Raw genomic sequence first — 19,647 nt, forward strand, 5'->3', positions numbered from 1 at the left:
CCATAAATTATTTATTTCTAAATTAAAAATGATAGAAAAAAAAAAAAAAAAAAAAAAAAAAGAAAGACATCGCGTGTACTCCGTACGGAGTCCCAGGCCGCTGGTCATTAATTAAGCTTTGGAACGGAGGTATCAGCCCTTTGTCGAAGCGAATCGAGAAAGTGGCCACTGCGGGCTCGGGATAATTCATTGTTCTTTACTCTGTACATGTATTGTACGGCCATGGATTCTTTTGCCGGCATCTCTGGCAGCAACCGACTGCGTCCCTGGTAGAGAAATTGCTACACTTGAATTATGAGGGGAGTAAGAGGTGTAAAATATCCCCTGCCAGTCTGGTTCAAGGGGCAAAGAGAACAGAACCAGGAAGGAGGATCGGGAGACTCCCGTCGTTCTGCTGTCGGCTCTATACCTATCAGGTTAACCTCCGCGCATCTCCTCGTTTACGACGACGGAGTATACCCGCCAGGCTATAATTAACATTAGGATCGATCCTCCTTTTTTTTTATTTTTTTAAAGAAAAAAAAATTAATTAATAGGGATTATTATTATTACTCGCAAAAAAAAAAAAGAAATTCCTCCCATCATCATCCGCTTTTTTATTTTCTTTTTTATTCCTCTTTCTTTTTATTATATTTTATTTTCGAGAATAATTATCATTATTCCCTGCTCCCCACCTGGCCCAGCAAATCCTCCCTCGTCGTTCTTTGTCTATAAACCCCGTTCTTTCCTTCCCCCTGTTCCCATTCTCCCACCCCCACTTGTACCTTAACGTGAATGTGGATTCGGATTGGGTCTTGAAATTGCCTGTTCGCCGTCTGCCCTACCTAATCTCATATATGGTTCGCCCATAGCCACTTAATATATCTATCTCTGGCCTCACCTCTTTCCTTCTCTTCTTTCTTTCACTACCTCAATCTCTCAACTCAACCAACCTCCAACCACACCTTTACCTTACCTCTCCCTTCTCGACATCTGACATCATGGATCTCGCAAGCCTCATTACTCCGGGTCCCGATCCCCTCTACAAGCCCAGGGCGTCATACAGCCCTGCTGCTGCGGGCTCATACTTCCCTTCCGTCCCGACATCGTATTCGCGCACACCGCAACCGCCCCTCTCCCCGCCAGTGGACGATGTCCCCAAGTGCTCTCTCCCTTCCATCTCCTCTCTCCTTGAAGGTGCAGACGGTGCCGCAATGCACGCAGCCAGTATGTATATCCCACCTTGCAGTGCGCAAACCTCAGCGCAATGCAAGTCCTGCCATTGAAACACCCGCTAACGATATCCCTGTATAGAGCGCCAAAGAACTACCCCGCCGTTGCACGGGGAGGCAGAAATCCGGTCTCAGGCTAAAGTCCGCGAGACGTTCGTTCCCAGCGGCCCTCAGACCAACATGCCACCCACTCCGCCAATGCGACCTGGTTCGGGTTTCCACAGCAATGGTCACTCCCCATCCGCATCTTCTGTTTCGGCCATCAAGACGGAATACCCTCCCACACAAATGAGCTTGCCTAGTCCCACGGACCGGTCCTCGATCTCGAGCCAGGGCTCCGTTCAGCATGCTCCTTACGTTTCTCCCGCTCCCAGCGTGGCTTCCTTCTCGTCTCCTATCGACCCGCCTGCCTCGTCCGCTGTATACTACCAAAGACCCGGATCGTCAGGTACCTACCAGAGCGCGCCCGCGCAAGCCGCTCCTCTGCAGCCTTCCTCGACTCAGCAAATGATCCCTCAAGTCGCCAACGCCTGGCAACATCATCACTACTTTCCCCCTTCCACCGCCGGAGCGTTCCAGCAGAACCATGACCGATACATCTGTCGCACCTGCCACAAGGCCTTCTCCCGTCCTTCCAGCCTCCGCATTCACTCTCATAGCCACACCGGCGAGAAGCCCTTCCGTTGCACCCACGCAGGATGCGGCAAGGCCTTCAGTGTACGGAGTAACATGAAGCGTCACGAACGGGGCTGCCACACCGGTCGACCAGTTACTACCGCGATGGTTTAAGACACCTCGCGGGACGCACTTCCAAACAAAGCAAAAAAAGCAAAAACACCAAAAAAGCCAAGAAAGAAAAGAACAGAAAACCCCACACATTGATATAAAGTCCTGCAAATCCATCCCAGCGACTTCCTGCTCTGCTTTGATCTGTTTTGATGATACCCTCTTGTTCATGTTTTCATTTCCTGGTTTTGTTTCTTGTTTCATATCCCCTGCTACTGTTATCACAGGTGGATAAGGTGTCTCGGGGAACTAAACATGGATTGATTTCTTCATCTTCTCTTCGTGTGTACATTTGATTGAACCTTTATTTTATTTTTCTCATATGGCAAAGAGGAGCAGAGGCGTCGCTGGAAAGAAAAAGAGGCTGGTCTGGGAAAGAACTAGAAAGAGGGATAGAAAGACATGGGCATGCATTTCGGAGTCCTGTGTTTTTGTCACCTGTGGTCTGTCCCATATGAGCTTGCTTTTATTTTTTATTTTTTTATTTTTTATCTATTTCCTTTGTCATTCATTTCCTTTGTCTTAACATTGATGATGTGATATGACTATTAAGCTTTATCAGAAGAAACTTGTATTTCTTACGATCAATCTTGTGCATGTGTAGATCCTTGTATCTGTCTGAGCTGCCTTGGTAGTACTTTCCATCAGTGGGACTCCCATCTCTGAAAAAAGTAGACCTCCCTAACCTACCCGTTTTGATATAGTGTAGAGAAAGACATAACCCTTCCCTTGACCTACTCCTACCTATCTACAAACAATCTATTATGTATACAAGATCCATACTCAACCCAGCCCCCCTCCATAGAAAACCCCTCCTTGAAACTAAACTCACATCCCCATCATCCTCTACCCAAAGATCAAGAAACTTAAGAACCCCATGACTCCTCACTTCCCACCGAATAGCGAAACACTTCGATTCCCAGGAAACCAGACAAGCCAGTGCCTGTGCCATTGTAACTCCGCCTCCCCCCGACTAACCACAATCCTTTGGGGGGGAAAAAAGTTTAAGTATAGGGAATCTAATTTTTTAGCTTCGAAATGCTAAAACACATCTATTGTATTGTATATCATATCTGGGATTTTTTTTGTTCATCTGACACTGACACTGACACTGACAGACAACTGACGTGGACAAACTTTTACTTTTCTTGAATCGCATGAGTTGCCAGCGAATGAAGTACCCCAACTACCTAAATAATGAACTGACTGAACCGAGTAGTTAGGTAAGTTAGGTAGTTGAGTTCATTCGTCCCATGTTTCATACTCCCATTGTAAAGATTGGGTTGGTTTGGGATGGACTGTATTTGTTCGAAGATTGGTCCGTAAATTGTCTCCCTTGGCTTCCGTTCCGTGGATCGCGGCTGTTTCATGTCTTTTGGAAGACCTTGTGGTTTTTGACTTCCAGTCCCAGATTCTGATTCGGATCACTTGACAATCCTTTCTCGATCCCCCCGCTTTCTCTGGCTGATGTACGTCTGTTTTCCATGGGTTGGGTTAAGTTGGGTCGGGGGGGGGAGTTGGGGTTTAAGGTTCTGTCGTTTGTTTTGCCTTGTTTGGGTTGTCTTTCTTGGGTTGTCTAGGGATGGTAAGTGGTCGTGTGTGTTCTATTAGGTGGTCTTTGGTTGAAGTTCTAGGCAAGATGAATTGAGTCTACAGGGTAAATGGTTTGTTAAATCTGGTAATGATATTTATAAGAGAATCTACCATTCTATATGTGAGTATATGCTGTATATGCAGATCCTTATGTATATACCTCTGCGTGAATCGTTCAATCATTGACTCGGTCTGGCGTTTGACTCCGGCAGTTTCCAAAGCCCCAGGAGCGTGGATGGCTAGCCATGTAGGTGCGTCCTGTTTAAGCATCCAGGTCCAAGTCCTCTAGTATCATGTTGAGTTTGTCCATCAGGATTTCATAGTCCATCGCATCCCTGCTGAACTCGTCATCCACCACCTCGCCGTCCAAAGTCTTGATGACAGGTGCTGGATCCGGTTTGTCCTGGGTTGGTGGTTCAGGCGTAGTCTCGGTGGATTCAGCGCTCTTTTTGGGATGCGACTTCGCTAGCTCGAGCTCCGCGGTTCTTGACTCGATTCCGTTCAGGTCTTTGTCAACGTGGTCGCCGTATTCTTCCTGCTCCTGCTCCTGCGGCTGTCGGGCCTCTGCATCCATCATTTCCTCCAGGCCGGCATCATCGAACCGAAGTCGGAAGCGCTCCCCTAGGTAGAAACGAATGTCATCGAGCAGTTCGATGGAGTCGGTTTCTTGTCTCCCCTTGATACGCGCAGCCGATTCTTGGATCAAATCGGAGAATTCGGGAGAGTCGATGTGAGCCTCCAGCCTGTACGCAAGATACCGAGCCGCGAACTCTTCCAGTCGCTGCACACGGGTCAACCATGCTGCACGAATAATTGCATATATATCCAAATCATCCTCTTCTTGGGTGCCGCGAGTCTTGGCGGCTTCTGCCTGCGACATATCGCCGTTGCCAAGTGTGCTGATCACAACAGCAGCCTTGGTTTTGAGTTTCTCGATGAACAGCATGTCAGCGGCGAATAGGACGTCGACTGCGATGTCAAGGGGGAAATCAGCCCTTTCGGTGTAAAGGAAAGTAAGCACAATCTCCAGGACTTCCGGAGAGCAGTCCACAGGGATAATGTTCAGGTGCTCTTTCAGATGGGCCTCTCGGAAAGAAGACGAAAACATGGTAAGGAAAAACTCAGAGCGAAGAAGCATCGCCCGATGGCACGGAAATATAACAGACTTCGGAACGGATTTCTTCGAGGCACTAGATGCGTCGACTGGCCCGACTGGAATGGTATTTGAGTTAGTACCTTCGTCTGTCTCCGAGGCGTCATCGACGTCTTCATCTTCAGGCAATTCATCCGCCTGGAGTAGAACATCGGCAAAGATGGCGTTATCATGATTCCATTTGATCTCATCAACCTTGGAAGTCTCAACTTCCATCTTGTTCCGAAGCACATTCGTTCGGAACCATTCTTCCAATTGATCTCTGCCTTTCGCAATTTCCAAGGTACGTCTCTGTCTGGCCAGTCTGCGGTCTCCGCTATCCAAAATGCTGTCCAACAGGGTGTTAATTTCCAGGTACTCGGCAATTTTGTCAATCCCAACAAAGACCTCCGATTCAGTAAACCCCGTGCTAGGCCCCGTCCTCAGGTCACGAGGGGCCTCTCCGAAATACAAATACCTGATCGCCGCCCCAAAGGATTGGGGCGGAACTGCACTTGGGAGTTCCCACGTTACAGTTTCGGGAGCGCTTTCCAATTTGTTGCGGAAATACGGAGACCGTGCTGCCAGTATGAACTTATGTAGATGTACATCCTCTTCGGCCGCGGTTACCACGATGTCGGAGGTCTCGGGGCTATCGCGCGTGAGCAGTGATGAAATGTGGGCGGCCAATGGCTGGAGAGGATCGGTGGACTTCGAATAGTCGTATTCAAGTAGAAGGTTCCGGATGCGATCATTCAATGCATTATATAGACATCTGCACACGTAGCCGGATGTCAGCTGAAGACGCAATTTTAATCCAAAGATGGTCCGGGAGGGAACGAAATAACCTTTCTCCTTGGAAGGTGTCTCGTTCGCATAACGCGCCCGATTCGAGAAGCAGCTGGACAACTTCATAATGGCCACAGAGACTGGCCTTTTCCACATATCTTGGTCACTAACTGGCCCAAAACCAACGGCTCTGCAGGACAAGGTGCGTTGCTGGGGGGTTTGCCAGGCGACTTCAAATCACTCACCAGAATCAAGGGGGTGTAGTCATAAGGATCGCGAGCATTGATATTGACACCTTCCGTGATCTTTTCCTGGCAAACTTTCAGATCCCCCTTACGACAAGCATTGCAGAGTTCCCGAAACGGCTCACTAAGATCCAGAGGGTTGTCGTCCTTGATGGTTCCCTCCTTGATCAGCTTCTTCTCATTATGTAAGCTGATTTCCAACTGATCCTTGCGAAGCACGGTCGGTTCAGCCACTGGTTCAGCCATCGTGAGACCTTCTGAGGGGTCGTGATTGATCACCGGGAGAAGCGGGCAGGCGAATAATTATGATGAAAGCCGCGGAGGTGCGGGACCGCCAAACGGTTCTGTCGCCATCCGCCCTTATCGATAAAGTTATGGTCACGTGCACTCTCTTTGAAAGGGGCTGCCGATCGGTGCAACAAGCTCGTCCTTGCAGCATCTCACGCCAGGATTCGCACTTCAGATGCAATACATTGCTCTATAATTTGTCCCTGGAGACCATCTGAAAGTTAGACAGGTGGATCTGCCACTGCATGCACCATCATGGATCTGATCAAAGAAGAGAGGAGTACTCCGTTATTGTGGATGACGAGACCAGTGATGATGCACCCCGGGCTACACCGCCCGCACTAACCATCCGCGACCGCCTGCTGCATGAAGCATAGAGTCATGGCAGCGGCGGTTGCTCAGCAACAATCACCAACTAAACATCCAGGACCTTCCAACCCCGTTGCATACTGACTTCTTTAAATCTACAACGCTCTACATGTCTTGAAATTGACCCGACAAATACTAACAGTACAGGCCTCCAACCCACTCAACCCTCCCATAGATGAGCTAGAACACACCTTCACACCTCTGCTCCCTGGTTCTCTCTCTCCTCCTCACCTTCATCTTTGTTCTCGACTCTTTGCCCAGTGGCTCGAATTCCCTTCAGTAGCCACGATGGCAATTGCACTTGCGGAGGCCGACAAGTATGAGATACTTGAGAAGATTGGTATGACAGTCTCTCCATCAACATTGTCTCTTGGGATGATAGTCTGAAACTGACTTGCCCACCAGGTTGCGGTTCTTTTGGAATCATTCGCAAAGTCAAACGGAAACAAGATGGCTTTGTAAGATTTCTTGTCTTCCTTCCAGAAGCCTTTGAACTAACACATTTTCTTCAATAGATACTCTGCCGCAAAGAGATCAACTACATCAAGATGTCCCAGAAAGAGCGTGAACAACTGACCGCCGAATTCAATATCCTGAGCTCATTGAGGCACCCGAACATCGTCGCTTATTACCACCGAGAGCACCTCAAGGCAAGCCAAGACTTGTATCTATACATGGAATACTGCGGAGGCGGTGATCTGAGCATGGTCATCAAGAATCTGAAGAAGACAAATAAATATGCAGACGAGGAGTTTGTCTGGCGGATCTTGTCCCAGTTGGTGACGGCACTCTATCGCTGTCATTACGGTGTGGATCCGGCCGATGTTGGATCCAACGTCCTCGGGCCAGCACCTAAGCCCTCAGGTCTAAAGGGAAAGCAGGCACAGATGACCATCCTGCATCGTGACCTCAAACCAGAGAATATCTTCCTCGGCAGCGACAACTCAGTCAAGCTCGGTGACTTTGGTCTCTCCAAAGTGATGGCTTCCCACGACTTCGCTTCCACCTACGTTGGTACCCCTTTCTACATGTCTCCTGAGATATGTGCCGCGGAGAAATACACCTTGCGCTCTGATATCTGGGCCGTTGGCTGTATCATGTACGAACTGTGCCAGAAGGAACCTCCGTTCAACGCCAGAACCCATATCCAATTGATCCAAAAGATTCGTGATGGCAAATTTGCTTCTCTGCCTGACTACTACTCCCCCGAGCTGAAGAGCGTCATTGCCAGCTGTTTGCGCGTGAACCCCGATCATCGCCCCGACACTGCCGCTTTGATCAACCTCCCCATCATCCGTTTGATGCGAAAGGAAAAGGAGGTCGTCGACCTGAGCCGGGCCCTGCGGAAGCGAGAAGAATCCAATCTTCAAAAGAACCGAGAGGTGGAACAGGCTTTCGCTAAGATGGAAAAGGAGAAGCAGCAGATTAAGTCTGAGCTTGAGAACACACTGCGCCGGGAGTGGGAGGTGAAGGCGCGTCTAGAGATCGACCGCCAGGTGCAGAACGAGCTGGAAAGACTTCGCAAGAGATTCGAGTCTGAGGTGCAAGATCGGGTTGCCTTGGAGGTCGAAAAGCTCAAAAAGAATGGCAACTTCAGGGACGAGCCCGCCTTCCGCTCCAGTCGCTCCAGCCGTTCCAGTCGACGAGGCTCGCAGTCATCCGTCAGTAACAACGATGATACGGATCTCCCTTCGAGTACAGACATCACCCAGCTGTCTATGGAATCGCCTGTGGCTAGTAAGCCTACCAAGAAGGAGACTCGGACACCTTTTAACCGCTCCAAAACGGTAGTTGAGTCACCTGTTGATGTACAGATGGCTGAGCCATCTCCGATTTCGATTGCGTCTCTCTCGCTGTCGCCCCGTCGCACTTCGGCGACACACTCTGGCAAGAACATTTTTGCGGAGGCTGAACGACACCGAGCCAAGTGGGAGCCCACGCTTGCCTACTCGGACGACGAAGATGACACGCCCGACCTGCCCTCGCCAACTCGGCCTAAGGTCAAACCCGATCCTTTCAAGGCCCCATCTCGGCCTCTCCTCCGTCAGAATACTGCCGCGCTTATGCAGAAACTGAGCACTCAGCCTCCTCTTTTCCCTACGAATGGCTCCAGACTACCTCAGGCATCAGGTCAGTCCGAGGGCCGCCACGGCGAACAGAAGTCCAGGTCGCCCCATCGACGCTTGTCAAAGATTGCATCATCAGCGAACCTTGCTGCCGATGCCGGATCGCCAACCCGTAAGACGGGCACGAAGCAACCCCCTTCTAAAGTCAACGGCGGTGGCGAGGAGATGTTCAAAGCCGTCATGCAACGCAACATGGGCGGCAGAACCCTGGTCGAGCTTGCTCAAGCACGGGCCGGTGGACGGCCTATGGATGAAGTCAAGCGATCCGCCAGCGATACCAGGACTTCTAACAGTATGAAGTCTTCGGTCGAGCGTGATCCTCCTGCTGTATGGGATCCCGAAAGAGACGAAATGCCCAGTCCGTTCCTGGCTCGTGGCCGCAAGGTTATCCGCAACTTGAGGTAACCCCGTACCGGGGTCATCTTACTCATTCGCTGTCTACGATATTTCCGGTTGATCCGTTGAAGTCACTTCTCAAAACTGGAAGAGCGATGACTGCGTCCTTTTCGGTGACTCGCATTCTCCTCTTTCTTATCTCATACGTCTTAATAATTACGCATTTCTGGCGTTCAAAGGCCCTGAGTGGAATGCATTTTCAAGAGCGAAATTACCCATGCGAGTCATGGATCCTCGATGCATTGATCTCGTGCCGCTTTATTTCTTCTGCTTCTTCTGTCTAGACTTCTGTTTTGGAAGTCCTTCTACACTGAGACCCCAACACTCGTTATTTCCTTTGTTCTTGACGCTGTGATGTCCCCGTTACCTATTTGCCTCCTTCTTATTCCTTGGAATACTGTACAGCTACTTTTGCATATGACAGCCGGTTTTTTTGTGTGGTTATGTTGATTTTGGGTGGTCTATCCTCTTCCAGTCCGGGCTTTTCTTTGACCTTTCTATTTCAACCGCACGCTGGATGGTTTGATTTTTTTTTTTCTCTTTATGAAGAGTAATCTGCCTTCCGGTGTGATTGATGTGGATTGTGGTCTTTCACTCGTTTCTATCCCTGGACTGCTTTCCTTTTTCCCCTTTGTCTTTTGGTCTTGTTCCAATGGACAGGCGCTTATATTGGTGTTTTCTTTTCTTTGGTTAGGCGTTAATGGGTCTTCTCTTTTTTTCTCCTTTTTCTTCCATACGTATGTACGTACATATTGATTTTTGTTTTTCTTATTTTTGTCTTCAGTTTTCGTGATGAAGTTCTGCTATAGAATTGCGGAATATTGATCGGATTACGTATCCTTGAGGATGGTGTTGATTTTTCATGACTATGTCTGGGACGAGAGTGTGTAGAGACGTAATGGGTAGACAAGACAGATATATGGAAGTTCTGATTTGTTTTTGTACTGTACAAGGCTTTTCTTCTTTTTTTGCGGAAGTGGAACTAGCCGGTGGGAATTAGTCCTAGCTGTGTGGCTATTCATCGAGGTATGGGTCTCGGTCACGCCTCTTCGTCTTCGACTTCTTCGATCTGCACAGATTTCAGTTCCTGGTTGAACCGTCGTTCCTCTTCCAGGAGTCTGCGCTGGGTATCATCATCAATTTCGTCTCCATCATCACCACCCGTGGCGCCTTGTTGATTCGTGCCGTCATGTTCCCCGGTCTGTGTAGGGCCAGCTTTATATCCTGCTTTCTCGAGGCGGTCCATTTCCTCAGGTTCAAGTAGTTTCCCTTGCCCTCGGATAGACTCCTGTTTTGCCCTGACGGCTGCAGGCACAAACATGTTAATAGCTTCCTGTCGCAGGTCCTTGATCTCCGGCTTGGCTTCGTAGACTGTCTTGGATTCCGTGACGGGGGGTCTCGCGGGCAGCGCATGCGGTCCCTGGGGACCACCAGGACCAGAGTCCCCGTCCCTTCGTTTCTGGTATTGTCGGGGTATAGGAGGCGGCGTATCCCGGGGCATTGGAATCCGTCGGACCTCCTCATCCGTCTCGCTGCTGTCACTGTCCTGTCCGAAGCGCTGTCCTCTATGGCCGTGTCCCTCCCGTCGTCTCTTCCCTAGCACTCCAGGCCCATCGCCCCGACCCTCGTGTCCTCTGTGTCTAGGCCCCGAGCTCTCGAACTTCGGCGCCTTGTCACCGAGTGCTTCGCGCGCCTTCTGCACAGCCCGTAGATCCCGCTCCAGCGCCTCCAGGAGCTCCTTGTCGCGCGGCCGCAGCTGCTGGCCCGTCTCCTCTAATGATTTCAGGTCGTTGATCTGTCGTTGAATGCGCTCGGGGTTGCGGCGCGCTAGCTTCTCGTTCCGGCGGGTCAGCGCCTCGGCTTTGCTTTTTTTGAGGTTCTTCTGCTTGTCGAGTTTGCGTTGCGCCGCGGCGGGGTTCATCGATCGCTCTTTGTCTTTGGGCATTTTGGGGGAGGTGATTTGTGATGGTGCTGTTTGAGTTGGGGTAGGAAGATTCGTCTGGTGGAGGGGTTATGAGTGAGAGTCGATGTTCGATTGATTTAGGTGAAGATTATGCGGAAGGGTTGCCGGTGGCCGAATAGTTGGATAGTACACCTGAAATAACAGAAACGCAAGGATTAGCTTCTCATCTATTCTACCCTTGGATTTTCCCCCGCTTCCTGTTGGTAGGTGCTCCGAGTGATACGACCGACAAACAGCTCAGGTCTAGGCTGCTAGCTCTACTAGGAGCTTTCTCTGCGTGAAACCTGGCGCAAACGCCGCCGGTCCGTCCCCGCAAAAAAAAACAAATAAAACCGAGAAAAGAAAAAAGAAAGAAGAGATGAGAGAGGAGAAGCCCAACCAACAAGATGGAAGAGAATCTTACAGGCTAAGATCAAAAGCCCCGAGATATTAATCCGGGAAAGAAAAATGACGGATGCGCGCGCTATTTTGCAGCGAGTCAGCGCGGACGTCTCGGACTTTCCCCCCAGGTGCAAGGAAAGCAGAGATCAAGAAGAGAGGTCCAATCAATAATTCGAAAGAATATGTCGCCGCGGGATTTTAGCCTCACTGGTTGGGCAGCGGGATTTTAGGACTAGGTTTCCTTGTTTCGACTGGATGGAATGAACAATCGGCGATAGGATGGACGGGATGGTGGGCGTTTGCAGAAGCGCTAATATGCGGCGAATCTGGGGCGGTGTGATTGCCGATCGGTGGGTGGGGAGAGGAACGGATTGGACGGGATTGGATCGATTTGGGTGGAAGGAGAATAGATGTTGGATGGATGAGATGCAGAGTTGTAAAGATGTAGAAATGTAGAGGTGGATGAGGAGAGCCGAAGTGGTGAAGGGAGGAGAGCAGGTGACCGCGGCTGCCGTTTACATAGTAGTACCGTACCTTTACTATGAGAATCTGATATGGAATCCAGTGATAGAACCAATGCAATAGTTATTTACATACTGTAAGTACACTCTACCTAATTCGAATAAATCAAGAATAAACCTGATATGACATGATCCTATCTAGAGAGCATGTTCTATGGCATCACTAAGCATCGGGATATCATCATATCGAATCGGCAAGGCTGATCCAGGGCTCGCCTCCATTCCTTTCATTCATTCGCTCTCCGGCCTTCTTCTCGTTCCTCTCCCATCCTCCCCGTCCGAGGCATCCCTGAGGATCTTTCGGCTCCGTCTTCTACATCGAATCGCATTCTTGTCAGTGTAACCCCGACTCCTTCACGAGGAATTTCGCCTGCTCCGTTTCCTCCCACCATCATCCCTCTCTACCTCCAATGTCACTTCAGATATCGCACCTTGGAGGCCCTCTTTCGTGCTGACATTGATCCTTTTTTAGGCGAGAAGACGAGAAGATCCGACACGAAAATCCGGACAACCGCAGAGGAAGAAACCCATTATTAATTCAATTATCTGAAGCCATACTTTATCTTATTCCCATCCTTTTCAAAGATTAAATTAATAAAAACAGAAAGAAAAGGGAAAAATCAAAAAGAGAAAGGAATCATCGTGCCAAGTCGAATTCAAGTCCCCCTCTCTCTCTCTTCTATTTTTTTTTTCTCTTTCTTTTCTTTTCTCCCCCTGATTCGATTTCCACTTTCTGCACTTGTTTCGGTCATCATCATGAACTTCGGTCCGTCCCATCTCCACACATCGAGATCGACCGGCGCTTCCTAGACACCTGTCGCGGTTGGAGCATGTCTCTGCCGGGACCAAATGTCCGTATCAGCCTCGATCCCCGACACTTCGCTTGGCCTTACTTCCTCCGAGATCCAGATCCTCCGGCAACAACAGCAGATTGCGCTACAGGGTGGCCATGCCGGAAATGGGATTTCCAGGGGCAGAGGGACCGGCCGAACCAGCAACTCCAGTTCGCGTGCCGCCAGCGCCGCCAGCAGCCACGGTCGTTTGTTGTTGGATCCTATGAGTCTTCGAGCGCTCTCCCATCAGTTGGACGCTTTGCAGGAACAGATTCGGAGTCGCCTCGACTATGTACGTTGCCTCCCACTTTCCCGCTTTCTCTGCTATCGATCGCAATCACTTCACCTCTTGCGTCCCCCGCGCGTTCCTCGAATGCATTTGCTCCCTTTGCTTCTGCCTCTCTCTCAACGCAATGATACCCATTCCGGCGACTCCCAAGTTGCGGAAACATGTCAGACGATCGATGTCCCACAGCACCTGTCCCACTTGCATATCCTCATATTGCCTGCCCAGTAAACTGGATACTAACGTTGAAATCTATCGCAGCTCGAGGAACAAATGCAACTTTCGCTTCAAAACAGTTACGACCGCGCCGGAAACGTCATCTGCAACGCCGACGCCGAGATTGCCCGCACTCGCTCGATCCTAGCCTCAATCGATGAATTGGAGAATGAGATGGCAAAGATTGGACATATCAGAGAAATTGTGAAGGCCTACCGTGGCCGAATAGAAGGACTCGACCAACGTCTTGACCAGGCCGCCCGTCGCAGACGTTAATGCGCGCCCTTAGTCCTATCCGGCCGGTCCCATTTGGCTCGCCGAACCACTCTCTTGGATCATGTTCTGCCATTTCACTCCTGCGTTCATTCAGCTTCTTCCATTCTCGACCACCCTGAACGATATACCTGCCCTGGAGGCACTTGCTCAATTCCCCACGCTCCCTGTTCCCGACTACCCACACACCTCTTGACGCCTTTTGATTTCCTTTATGTCCCTGGATGATAACGACCATGACTTACAACACGATACTACCAGCACGATCAAGTACATCCACTATCAAACCTCTGAAAAACGAAAGAAGGAGCTATGCCTGAAAACAGATTGCCCCCGAAGGGCAAAAGGAGACCCAAGTGTTTATATACCGCTCTTGTCCTCACGGACCCTGTGTTATTACGACTTATGCCTCTGTTGCAAGCGTTTGATGACTGATTTAATGCCCATATGCAGCATGAGTGCTGCGCTGAAGGAGATTTCCTTTTCTTTTCTTTGTCCGTCTAGCTTGGTGCTTTGGAGAGGATCGTTGTCTAAAGACTGAGATACCTGCCTCGCGGCAACTTTGGATTTTATACTGAATCAAAAACCGACAGGAATAAGCATGGTGTTCGCCCCGGAGTCCCTTTTTGTTTGTCACTATTCTTTCATTTTCCATCTCTTTTATTTCCTATTTGGCGATTGTTTTTGTTTGGTCAACTTGGATATGCTGTCTCTTGTATGACGTTGCGATTCCCCGATCTGCATTCCCATCCATGTGTTTTATTGAGCGGCTGTCACACTTCTAGGTACAATGTGTTTGTTCACCAGGATTTTTTTGTTATGACCTTCAATGAGAGAGCCCCAGCGTGGCTAGCGGGCTTTTGATGTTTTTCCATTTGATAGTGTTTCTCGTTGAGATTATCTGTCGTTCCCACGGCTGTTCCCCTTCTAGACCGTACCACTTGAATCATATCGTTCTATCAGAACTATCGCATCAGCCTCCATGCAGCCTCTGTAACGTCGGTGCTGGATTGGTCAAGATTATGGCTGTTTCATGCTGTGTTCGCGACTTGACGATGGTCATCCAACCGCATTGCGATACCTTGTACTCTCACAAGGCTTGTGCCAATTGCGGCGGTAACACCGCCCCTTGAACGAAAATGTTCGTACAATCGCTTTCAGCAAGGTTTCATGGTGCCGTCACTGAGTCCGTCAACTCATGGACAGCATCCGAGGTAAATCATGTGAATGGTCATAGCGCCAGAGGACACCTGATTGAGGGTGACTTCTGAAGCTAGGCAGACAAAGCACGGTAGTACTACCGTACCATCAAATCATGGATTTGCCGCCTGTGATCAAATACACAGTTATACATCGGAGCTCAAGGTACTGTCGCTGTTTTCGCTGTCTGTTCTTGCATTTTGCGACGTTCTGGCAACTTTTGGCTCCTTTTTTCTGTTTGAGGAAAACGCTTTTCTGTGCCGCACGTGGTACATCGTACGACCAGAACATCCGCCCATGGCTTGCTGCGGCCACGGCTGTCATTCCTGACCTCCTGGGTAGAATTGACACCAGGAACCAGATGCGACTCGCAGCGTTTACAGAACGACCGTTTCACATCGACCGGAAGCCGAAGCTGGGACTTCAAAGACACCCCGCGCATGTGAGAAATGAGCACTCGCGAAAGGCGCGAGTTATGACTAGTTGGGGCTCGAACCGGCGTACTTTTGGTACAAAGAGGTTCCTCGGACATCGCCACATCATTGCTCACAACTTGCGGCACAATGCGAGCTGAAACGGACTTCGATTCTTTGTCCTCCGCTTCGGCGCTCTCGCGGGGACCCAGGTCTGTAGGTCGTTTGGAGGGAATTTCTCCCGTTTGTAGATATGTAGCAGCGGCATGCAGATAATTTAATCGGGCGCGGATGTGACTGTTCACTCCTCCCGCCGAGCCCTTTTTGCCCTTGACTTTGGCCATCTCGAGGCGCTGAGAATCGATGGCGGCGCAAGAAAGAAGACCGCAAACAGACCAAACGGATAGAAGCTTCGAGTGGCAAATATCAGCGCTAAGCCGAACAAAGAAAGACTGCTTACTGTGACTAATAGACAGCACGTGACCTGCTGCCTTTGAACTCGCTCGCCTTTCATCCCTCCCGCGACTCGACTTCGCTCTTCTCCCCCCAACTCCATCGCCTCCCTCCCTCATCAGTCTTCACCCGTCCTTCAATTCATCTCACAGAATTCAGGAGGGTATTCTTTTGATTTTCACGGCTCTTTTGCTTTCTCTTTCTCAACTTCAAACTCAGTTTTTCTTTCCTTTTGATCCGCTACCGTAAACTCCAAGCTCTCGCCGCTTCTCAGAAAAGAGCGCGCCGCGACACCTAGAGTTTTCTCTTTCGCCCATTCGGTCAACTTTAATCTTACAACCAGCAATCAACATGTCTCACGAGGAAGATCTCATTGACTACTCCGACGAGGAGCTTCAGACCACCGACGCGGCCGCCGCCACCACCGCCGCTCCCGCTGCGAATGGAGATGCCGCCAAGAAGGGCGACTCTGCCGCTGCTGGTCCTGACAAGAAGGGAAGCTATGTCGGTGTTCACTCGACCGGTTTCCGCGACTTTCTGCTCAAGGGCGAACTTCTACGTGCCATCACCGATTGCGGTTTCGAACATCCTTCGGAGGGTTAGTTCCATCACATAATTCTTTTCCACAAGTCTCCCTCCATAGCTCCGTTGTTCCTACGTCCGTCCATCTCCGCGAGATATATTCTATTACAAGTCGCAATGGGGCCACCTGTTTTCCGGTTTTCGAGCTTTGTGGACGGCATGAGGATATCTTCTTTGGATTCCTTTTCAAGACAAAACACAAAGAAGACAAAGAAACACGCGCATTGCGCCGGTGATAAGAGCTCCTATCCGAGCCTGCCGGGTTCTTTTGTCTTGCTCTTCTCTCTGTTCTCTCGCAAGATAACGGTGAGATCAAGATTCGTAAAGAATCAATACTGGGAATTCGCGTAAAGCAATTCCGGTTGAAACCGTGGTGTCTTCTTGACTGTTTTTCTACTATGAAAAAAAGAAGACACGGTACATTCTTCTGGTCACCCACTTTGTTTCACGGACTCTAGATGTCCTCATGCCGTCTGCATGAAAGCTCGTGGTAGAGATTATCATGGCTGCAGCTGAACACATCTGCCGCTGCCGACCTGTGTGCTTCCTCTCTCCTGGGTTTCTTGGTGCCGAAAACACCCCAAAAGAAAAAATACTGCACCAATAGCTTGAAATTTTCGACGGCTCGGAGGATGGACGGACTTTGCGACGCGGATATTGCTTTTCTTTTTACAAAATCTTATACATCGAACACAAGTCTAACATACCGTGCCGCATCACTACAGTCCAGCAAAGCTGCATTCCTCAGGCTATCCTCAACGTCGATGTTCTGTGCCAGGCCAAGTCTGGTCTCGGAAAGACTGCCGTCTTTGTCTTGACCACTCTTCACCAGCTGGAGCCCGTTCCTGGAGAGTGCTCTATCCTTGTTATGTGCCACACGCGTGAATTGGCCTACCAGATCAAGAACGAATACGCTCGTTTCAGCAAGTACCTTCCCGATGTGAAGACCGCCGTCTTCTACGGAGGTACTCCCATTCAGAAGGACATCGAACTCTTGTCGAACAAGGAGACCTACCCCAACATTGTTGTCGCCACCCCCGGTCGTCTCAACGCTTTGGTCCGCGACAAGAAGATCTCCCTACGCAACGTCAAGGCGTTCGTTCTCGACGAGTGTGACAAGATGCTTGACCAAATTGGTGGGTTTTCCGAGCCTCCATCCTTGTCACCTATACTAACTCAAGTACAGACATGCGCCGTGATGTTCAGGAAATCTTCCGTGCCACCCCCGCCGACAAGCAGGTCATGATGTTCAGCGCTACTCTGTCGCAAGAGATGCGCCCCATCTGCCGGAAGTTCATGAGAAACCCTCTCGAACTGTTTGTGGATAACGACGAGAAGCTTACCCTCCACGGTTTGCAACAATACTACATTAAGCTCAGCGAAGCCGAGAAGAACCGCAAGTTGAACGAGCTGCTGGATAGCCTCGAGTTCAACCAGGTCATCATCTTCGTCAAGAGTACCGTTCGCGCTAACGAGTTGGACAAGCTGCTGCGCGAGTGCAACTTCCCCAGTATTGCTGTCCACTCTGGCGTGAGCCAGGAGGAGCGGTAGGTTCTTCTTTTCTGGAATATTAGACACTTTGCTGACAAAGCCACAGTATCAAACGCTACAAAGAGTTCAAGGACTTCAACAAGCGTATCTGCGTTGCCACTGACGTCTTCGGTCGTGGTATCGATATTGAGCGTATCAACCTTGCCATCAACTATGACCTGCCTGCCGATGCCGACTCGTACCTGCACCGTGTCGGTCGTGCGGGTCGTTTCGGTACCAAGGGTCTGTCGATCTCCTTCATTAGCAGCGAGGACGATGAGAACGTTCTCAAGGAGATTGAGAAGCGATTTGTTGTTGCCCTTGAGTATGTATCTTCTATCCCAGTCGAATCTGGTCAGTAACTAACGAATTGTTCAGTGAATACCCCGAGGGCGGTGTCGACTCCTCTACTTACATGGCTTAAGCGGTGAACGTCTAGCTTGATCAGTTGCCCTATGTCATGTGGAGTCGAACTTGTATTTGGTGAAATTTGCTCTTATCTCTTTTCTCATATTCTTCTTTGCTCTTTGATTTCCTTTGCTTATCTATGTTTCATTTTCCTTTGGCGTGATGGTTCGGATGTGATTTGTCTCCGTCAAGTGTCTCTTGTCGCTTCTGAGGCACTGGGTTTGAATTGATGGGAAAAGGATCGGGGACAACTGGAAGGGAAAACTACTCGATCTTCAATTATAATCAACGAGGTGCCTTCAATGACAACCTATGTACCAGTGTCTCTGTTAGTCCTTGTATTATCAATTCATTTGCTTTTCGGCTTCCTTGGATTGTGATCATATTGTAGCGTAGGAGTTGTTGTTTACGTGTAACTGTTCAGCAAAGACACGTAAGTTCTACAAAATCTTCGAAGAGAAAGATCTAATGAGCGTCAATCTCAATTCCCTAGCTGAATAACAGATCAGAAAACAAACAGACAACCGTCTAATAGTAGACCTCGAACACTAACTAGTAAAACCACTACGGAGTACGACAGACCCAAGCCATCGAGCCTGAAACCGGCCGACCAAATGACCGAACACCCTTTCCTGTCGTTCGTCTTCGTCCTCGTCACCCAGATCTGTCTACACTAGACTAGCCCGTCTACGGTGTAGGTAATGAGAAAGTGAGTGAATGGTTCGCCATCCTCGCCCCACTCCCTAGACCGGGTCAATTTGAGTTTTTTAAGTTTCAGATGGAATGGGTGAGGGCTGCGGCGGTGGTGGTTTCAGCGATGAAAGATGGATGGGACCTGGAAGGGGTAATCGTCTAGAATCGGATTGGAAGTTTTGGAAGGTTGTTGATCGGTGTGCTCTGTAGGTGAATGGGTGTTTCGATTCGTGGGTGGGTGGGTAGATTGGGTTGGGTATGGTGATGTAGTATCGAATGTGGATGGATGGCTGTTTTCGATCGAAGTGAATGGCTTTGTTTGAATCACATGGGATTGATCGTGAGGGTTCTGGCTTTGGTTTGGGGGATGATAAGATGTGTTGAATCATTTGCCTCTCTGCTTTTGGAGGACTGGAATGTTTGGACTCGGGGTGATGGCTGTTTGCGGGAGGAGGGGAGGTTGTTCTCGGTATGGACACTCCGTTCGTACTTTTGATCTTTTTTTTTTTTTTTTTTTTTCTGATGATGGTTTGTTTGTTTCTATGGTGGCGGTTTAGGTACGTACTTTTCTATTGCTACAGATTGAATGCACTCGCTTCCTTAATGGGTGGGAATTTGGTTTCGGACTTATGTATCTCTGGGCTGACATTCTATATCTGTGTGCATCTTCACGCACAGACGCTGTTCTAAGGTGCATAGATAAGCCCATATATGCAACTTGCAATTTATACAGAATTTTGCATCTAAGATAACTCATTATGTACTGTACTAAAAACCTACACTGCTTGCTGTAACTTGATGTAGACTGGTCCTATCTAGAATCACAATGTTAGGTGAGGGTAGATATTCCCGGGTGGACTACACCGGAGTAGGTAGCCTAATTAAGGCAGCCTGGTTTACTACACGGTACTGAGTATCTGGTGCTCTTTTACTTAAATGATTCTGTCTGATTCCCTAGTT

At 49.4% G+C, this 19,647-nt stretch overlaps 7 protein-coding genes across 7 annotated transcripts; 4 read left to right on the forward strand and 3 right to left on the reverse strand.

Moving 5' to 3' along the window:
* Positions 1-980: 980 nt before the first annotated feature.
* LDX57_009226 (uncharacterized protein) lies at positions 981-2,000 on the forward strand (the record flags this gene model as incomplete). Its single annotated transcript, XM_046090947.1, has 2 exons — positions 981-1,206; positions 1,294-2,000. 2 exons carry the CDS (start codon positions 981-983, stop codon positions 1,998-2,000), a joined length of 933 nt encoding a protein of 310 aa, XP_045946922.1.
* A 1,667-nt stretch (positions 2,001-3,667) lies between these two features.
* LDX57_009227 (ankyrin repeat and BTB/POZ domain protein) lies at positions 3,668-5,992 on the reverse strand. Its single transcript, XM_046090948.1, has one exon. It carries the CDS (start codon positions 5,665-5,667, stop codon positions 3,853-3,855), a length of 1,815 nt encoding a protein of 604 aa, XP_045946923.1. The 5' UTR covers positions 5,668-5,992; the 3' UTR covers positions 3,668-3,852.
* Positions 5,993-6,701: 709 nt separating this feature from the next.
* On the forward strand, positions 6,702-8,944 carry nimA (serine/threonine protein kinase nimA; the record flags this gene model as incomplete). Its single annotated transcript, XM_046090949.1, has 3 exons — positions 6,702-6,753; positions 6,819-6,871; positions 6,929-8,944. The coding sequence occupies 3 exons, from the start codon at positions 6,702-6,704 to the stop codon at positions 8,942-8,944; spliced, it is 2,121 nt and encodes a 706-aa protein (XP_045946924.1).
* Positions 8,945-9,974: 1,030 nt separating this feature from the next.
* On the reverse strand, positions 9,975-10,880 carry LDX57_009229 (WW domain binding protein 11; the record flags this gene model as incomplete). Its single annotated transcript, XM_046090950.1, has 1 exon — positions 9,975-10,880. The coding sequence occupies one exon, from the start codon at positions 10,878-10,880 to the stop codon at positions 9,975-9,977; it is 906 nt and encodes a 301-aa protein (XP_045946925.1).
* A 1,769-nt stretch (positions 10,881-12,649) lies between these two features.
* Positions 12,650-13,411, forward strand: LDX57_009230 (uncharacterized protein; the record flags this gene model as incomplete). Its single annotated transcript, XM_046090951.1, has 2 exons — positions 12,650-12,925; positions 13,181-13,411. 2 exons carry the CDS (start codon positions 12,650-12,652, stop codon positions 13,409-13,411), a joined length of 507 nt encoding a protein of 168 aa, XP_045946926.1.
* A 1,357-nt stretch (positions 13,412-14,768) lies between these two features.
* On the reverse strand, positions 14,769-15,365 carry LDX57_009231 (ribonuclease P Rpr2/Rpp21/SNM1 subunit; the record flags this gene model as incomplete). The annotated part of the gene is made up of 1 exon (XM_046090952.1): positions 14,769-15,365. The coding sequence occupies one exon, from the start codon at positions 15,363-15,365 to the stop codon at positions 14,769-14,771; it is 597 nt and encodes a 198-aa protein (XP_045946927.1).
* Positions 15,366-15,825: 460 nt separating this feature from the next.
* Positions 15,826-18,010, forward strand: SUB2 (ATP-dependent RNA helicase SUB2; the record flags this gene model as incomplete). The annotated part of the gene is made up of 5 exons (XM_046090953.1): positions 15,826-16,072; positions 16,782-17,192; positions 17,243-17,603; positions 17,654-17,911; positions 17,965-18,010. The coding sequence occupies 5 exons, from the start codon at positions 15,826-15,828 to the stop codon at positions 18,008-18,010; spliced, it is 1,323 nt and encodes a 440-aa protein (XP_045946928.1).
* Between the last annotated feature and the right edge of the window lie 1,637 nt (positions 18,011-19,647).

This window comes from Aspergillus melleus (assembly GCF_016097325.1).
Source record: "Aspergillus melleus strain CBS 546.65 chromosome Unknown contig5, whole genome shotgun sequence".
NCBI classification, from domain to species: domain Eukaryota; kingdom Fungi; phylum Ascomycota; class Eurotiomycetes; order Eurotiales; family Aspergillaceae; genus Aspergillus; species Aspergillus melleus.